The sequence below is a fragment of the Eubalaena glacialis genome, chromosome 7 (assembly GCF_028564815.1).
Source record: "Eubalaena glacialis isolate mEubGla1 chromosome 7, mEubGla1.1.hap2.+ XY, whole genome shotgun sequence".
NCBI lineage: Eukaryota > Metazoa > Chordata > Mammalia > Artiodactyla > Balaenidae > Eubalaena > Eubalaena glacialis.
In genome coordinates, this window is record NC_083722.1 from 110,923,231 (window position 1) to 110,929,230 (window position 6,000).

The following is a 6,000-nucleotide window of genomic DNA, read 5'->3' on the forward strand; positions in this document are numbered from 1 at the left end:
AGGGAGGGGGTGTCACTGCGCTGACAGAAACCAGCGTGGGCCCCAGGAAAACCAGATGCACAAATGAGGAGATGCTGGCTGGCTTTTCTGCTGTTACCGGTGAGAAGCCACACGCCTCCGGAAACATCTCAAATCAAACATGAATGCCTGACTTACCAAAAGATCCTGCATCTTCCAGAAACCCGCAAGGTTTTAATCGATAATGCTTGGCTTTTTTCGAAACCTTGTCCTTGGTGTCCCAGAGCCTCAAGGTGATTTGGTGAAAATTTATTTTCTTTAGTAACTCCTTTGTCATGTTGATGTTAAAACTTTGGGTCCACGACACCCAGACCTTGTCCCCTTCTTGCCATGGCCTGATGGTCTGTGTAAAAGGACAACAAGAGACTCTCAGCGTTGAAAGCTCAGAGGCCAAGATCTGACCGCTACCACGATGTGGCAGGCCCTGCCTTCCGCTTGTCTGTCTGTGCATCCCACCCCCTTCTGGCTCCCAACTCACATAGGGAATCAGGAAATGGGTGCCACAGACGGGCCTGCACGCCTCTGGGTTGCTCGGAAAAATAAAGTAAAAGCAATTCCCTGCAAAGAGTGTCCCTCCAGGGACTCCCCATCCTGACCCAGAGCCCTGCCCCAGGCGGGAGTGTGCATGCGTGTGCGGGTGGCGGGTGTGCACACACAGGCGTGCGCGTGTACACACACGTACTCACGTGTACACACAGAAAGAAATAACAAGAGCTGCCAAAACTTTTGAAACACCAAAGAAATTATTAGGTAAAAATACCTTCATAGAAAATTATAGAGTTGCTATCAATGTTATTAGGTTTGTACAGATTCCCATTCAGTAGGCCTAGGGTGGAGACCAAGATCCTACATTTCTAGCAAGTTCCAGGGGAAGCAAGCATCCTTTGTGGCTCGTGCTATTTCTTGTGGGTATCAGACTATATGCAAGGCCACACACACACACACACACACACACACACTCACCTTTATTCCTGAATCCAGGAACACTTTGGCCAAGGCTGGAAACACCACCACATCAACCTTTTTAGGCTCCCCATCATCAGGCAGGAGGAAATACTCGATGTGGTAGTAATGGCGAACCTTTGCAATAGGTTTGTCCATTTTAGGGTGTCTCCTATATTTTTCAACCAAACTTGAATATTTTCCTTTGTGACCTAGAAGATACAGATGTAATGAGACTTGTTCTAATCTCACATGGGAAAGCAGACCCGTCTCCACGATTCCCTGGAATCAAGAAGAGCCCAAGGCTGGAGGAGGTGCCGTGTGCAGACTCCCCGCTGCCGCCCGCTTGGAGTTAAGATGCATGTCCGGTCCTCCCAGCCACCAGAGGAGCAGCCCCAGGGCTGGAAGCCAGTGTGCGGAATTATAGCGCGTGACTCTGAGGTGAGCATCTCCTTAAATTTTTTTACTGCAGGCACTTACCTGCCTGCCCCTAGTCTCGACAGTAAGAGGCAGGTTAAAAAAAAACCCAAAAAAACCCCACCAATACAGGGTAGGATAAATTAGACACATACGATGGAATACTATATAGGTGTTTAAAACAAACGACAACAAAGTAAAACCAGGTCTGCTCATATCCTGTAAGATATCTAAGAGGTGCCATCAAATTTTTAACGAGCAAGTTGTACAACAGGATACATAGGATCTCATTTCTCTTAAGTAAACAACTTACATAAACATTCATAAATAAATTCATAACTATTTAGGTATTGAAGGAAAAAACATTGAAGCTAGAATTTTATATCCAGCCAAAGATAGATCCTTTGAAGGTACTGGCACCATAAAAATACTCTCAGGCAAGGTCTCATAAGTTGAGACCTATTTTGTAAACGCCTTTGGAATAAGTGCCAAACTAAGAAAAACAAATCTAGGAGATGCTGCAAGAGATGTGAGGATTAAAGGTAATCAAATAAGCACCAGTTTTCTTTTGGGTGGTATTTGCAGATGTCTTTTTTCAGGCTCTTTTGCTTGATATCAACCGACCAAAGATAAAAAGCACCATTATGGATAGAGGAGGTCACACACAATGACCAAAAATTCAATTCACCGAGAAGATAGGTCAATTCTAAAACATGGTATACACCTAACCAAATAGCCTCCAAAATATCTGAAGCAACCATCAACAGAACTACAAGGAGAAGTTGAAATTAATCATCATGGGGAGATATTTCAGGCAGAACAACAAAAAAAGACATATCAAAAAATGGAGTACTTCTTGATATATCTAGGAATACACCTACCTAAGGAGGCAAAAGACCTGTACTCCAAAAACTATAAGACACTGATGAAAGAAATCAAAGACGACACAAACAGATGGAAAGATATACCACATGTTCTTGGATTGGAAGAGTCAATATTGTTAAAATGACCATAATATCTAAGGCAATCTACAGATTCAACACAATCCCTATCAAACTGTCAATGGCATTTTTCACAGAACTAGAACAAAAAAATTTTTAATTTGTATGGAAACACAAAAGACCCTGAAATCTTGAGAAAGAATGGAGCTGGAGGAATAATGCTCCCTGACTTCAGACTATACAACAAAGCTACAGTGATCTAAACAGTATGGTACTGGCACAAAAACAGACACAGAGATTAATGGAACAGGATAGAAAGCCCAGAAACAAACCCACGCATTTATGGTCAATTAATCTATGACAAAGGAGGCAAGAATATACATTGGAGATAAGACAGTCTCTTCAATAAGTGGTGATGGAAAAACTGGACAGCTACGTGTAAAAGAATGAAATTAGAACATTCTCTAATACCATACACAAAAACAAACTCAAAATGGATTAAAGAGCTACATGTAAGACAGGATATTATAAAACTCCTAGAGGAAAACATAGGCAGAACACTCTTTGACGTAAATCGCAGCAATATTTTTTTGGATCCATCTTCTAGAGTGATGGAAATAAAAACAAAAATAAACAAATGGGACCTAATTCAACTTAAGAGCTTTTACACAGCAAATGAAACCATAAACAAAATGAAAAGATAACCTAAGGTCTGGGAGCAAATATTTGCAAATGATGCTACCAACAAGGGATTAATTTCCAAAATTTACAAACAGCTCATGGAGCTCAATATCAAAAAAAAAACAACACAATGAAAAAATGGGCAGAAGACATAAGTAGACATTTCTCCAAGAAGACATATAGTTGGCCAACAAGCACAGGAAAAGATGCTCAATGTCACTCATTACTAGAGAAATGAAAAATCGAAACTACAATGAGGCATCACCTCACACCAGTCAGAATGGCCATCATTAAAAATCCACAAACAGTAAATGCTGGAGAGGGTGTGGAGAAAAGGGAACCCTCCCACACTGTTGGTGGGAATGTAAATTGGTGCAGCCACTGTGGAGAACAGTATGGAGGTTCATTAAAAAACTAAAAATAGAGTTACCATATGATCCTGCAATCCCACTCCTGGGGATAGATCTTGAGAAAACTCTAATTCAAAAAGATACATGCACCTCAGTGTTCATAGCAGCACTGTATACAATAGCCAAGACATGGAAGCAACCTAAATGTCCATCGACAGAAGAATGGATAAAGAAGATGTGGTATATATACACAATGGAATATTACTCAGCCATGAAAAGAATGAAATAATGCCATTTGCAGAAACATGGATGGACCTAGAGATGATCACATTAAGTGAAGTAACTCAGACAAAGACAAATATTATATGATATCACTTAGATGCAGAACCTAAAAAAATGAAACAAATGAACTTATTTACAAAACAGAAATAGACTCGCAGACATAGAAAACAAGCTTATGGTTACCAAAAGGGATAGTAGCGGAGGGGAGATAAATTAGGAGGTTGGGATTAACATATACACACCACTATATATAAAATAGATAAACAACAAGGACCTACTGTATAGCACAGGGAACTATACTCTATATCTTGTAATAACCTACAATGGAAAAGAATCTGAAAAAGAACACATATGACTGAATCTCTTTGCTGTACACTTGAAACGAAGACAACATTGTAAATTAACTATATTTCAATTAAAAAGCTGATATAAAAAAAGATAGTCCACCTTAAAAAAAGTGGAGTACTTTTCTCTGCCCTTAATCTTGGGGTTCAACCATGTGCCTTGCTTTGGCCAATAAAATGTCTGCAGGTGGGAGGTGCCCAAAGACCTGAAGAGTGCTGGGGTGACTGGGCTTGCCCTCTTTTGTGCCCTGCCTTTCCATGGCAGGAATGCGTCTGGGTTGCTCACACATCCGAGAGGAGGATGAGAGAGACAGAAGCAGGGCAGAGCTACTGCAGGAAGCCCAGCCTGGATCAACTGGCCTGCTCACCCAGGACAGGGATTTCTGTTTGAAGCCAATGAAATGGGGAGTTGTTTGCGTTTGTTACACAGCATTTTTTGGCAGTAGCTGATTACCTCTGCACTCAGAGATTTTGATCCAATAATCTGAGAATTTGTATTTAAACAAGGAATTAGATGATGCACAACCAGCTTATGGGGGGAAAAAAATGCCTTAACCTCTCCGTCATTTCTTTATTTGCAAAAAGCAGAAATAACATCACCTGCTTCTTGTTTTGAGAGGATTGAGTCTGTGAAGCCCATACAACTGTTCCTTGCCTGGACCACAGTGGGCTCTAAAGTGGCAGTTTCTTTCCGGACCTCTGCTCCTGTCACTGGCCACCCTACCTAGGGAGCCAGCAGAGGGAGCACAGGTGCCCTACACTCCTGGGAGACGGTCACTGGTACACTCCCTCTCTGCTCTCACACTTACCCGCGGTCACTGGGAAGGCCAGAGAGATGATGAACTTGCAGGGCACGACGTGGGGCACGTCCGAGTCGAAGGTGCTGGCAGGCCCTTCTGAGGACTCGCCGCTGCACTGGTGGCCGGTGGCCGACTCCTGGGCCCAGGCCCTAACCTTCAGGTTCTCCTCCACTTCACACTCGCTCCCGGACTGGTAAAAGCTGCCCATGGAGGACACGGCCCCCGTGCTCGCCTCGTCCTCATCCTCCCACTCACAGGCGTGCAGCCACATGCTGCAGCGCGGCCCACGCGGCCGGCACTCCCGGCTGCAAGGAAATAAAGGCACCGCCGTCACCACCATTGCTCCCAGGAGGGAAGCCCTGCCTGCCCCCTCCTCCCCCCGTGCCTTGTCCTGTTCCGGGATGACCAGCCAAGGCCTCAGACACTGCCTGGCACACAGCGGGCACTCAACAAAGATTAGATGAACCTCAGTGAATGGTGCCGTCAGTAATCGTGATAATCAGCAAAGCCAGTGTCTCCAAATCGAGTCCCGTCCTCCCGGCCCCAGCTGTTCCTCCTTTCAGGATCAAAGTTAATCATTGAGCACGTCTGGAATGCCTGCTCCAGGTGAGTGCAATTCCCCAAGAACCACAAGGGAGGGGTGGCGGGTGAGGGCCTCGGGTTAGCTGTGCCAAAGCACAATATGACCTTGGTTTGGGGACAGCACGCGCAAGAGCCTGGTGAGGCCAAGGAGGGCGAGGACCCCGAGGCAAGACCCGACCGAGCACTGAGTACTGGGCTCAGGGCACAAGCGCCCTCCATGGACGCCGCACGCCAGCAAACGCTAAGAAGGGGCTGCGCAGCTGGAGCGGGGGACGGGGCGGAGGGGGGGGGTACCTGCGGCACCTGTGAGCGGACGCGCTGGGCAGCCGCGTGGGCTCAGACGACGGCGTCGGTCAGCTCGCACAGCAGCTGCACAGCCTCCTGACGGAGGAGGCTCCGAGGACCTGGTCTGTCCACCCGGGCAGGGAGGCCCGCAGGAGCCGCCTCGCCACTATGTTTGGCGGTTGCTAGGAGACGCGCGTGGCCACAGCCCAAGGGCGGGGCTCCTGGGGGCGGGGCTCCCCGCCTCAGCCGCGGGGCCCAGGCCAGGTGCCCAGACAAGGTCCGGCAGAGAGGTGTATACAAATGCAGAACCAGCTGCCTTCATGCCTTCAGTTATTCGGTCATCCACTCAGTCTTTTTT

At 46.2% G+C, this 6,000-nt stretch overlaps 1 protein-coding gene across 4 annotated transcripts in view; it reads right to left on the bottom strand.

The window, feature by feature from the left end:
- CFAP92 (cilia and flagella associated protein 92 (putative)) overlaps nucleotides 1–5,739 on the bottom strand; it is a 77,012-nt gene extending 71,273 nt beyond the window's left edge. For all 4 annotated transcript variants that reach the window (XM_061197347.1, XM_061197346.1, XM_061197348.1 and 1 more), the window contains exons 1-4: nucleotides 5,661–5,739; nucleotides 4,785–5,080; nucleotides 982–1,172; nucleotides 157–361 (exon numbers count right to left, since the gene is read on the bottom strand). In XM_061197347.1, coding sequence (XP_061053330.1) covers nucleotides 157–361; nucleotides 982–1,172; nucleotides 4,785–5,046 — 658 coding nt within the window. In that variant the 5' untranslated portion in view covers nucleotides 5,047–5,080; nucleotides 5,661–5,739. The remainder of the gene's footprint in view (nucleotides 1–156; nucleotides 362–981; nucleotides 1,173–4,784; nucleotides 5,081–5,660) is intronic.
- Between the last annotated feature and the right edge of the window lie 261 nt (nucleotides 5,740–6,000).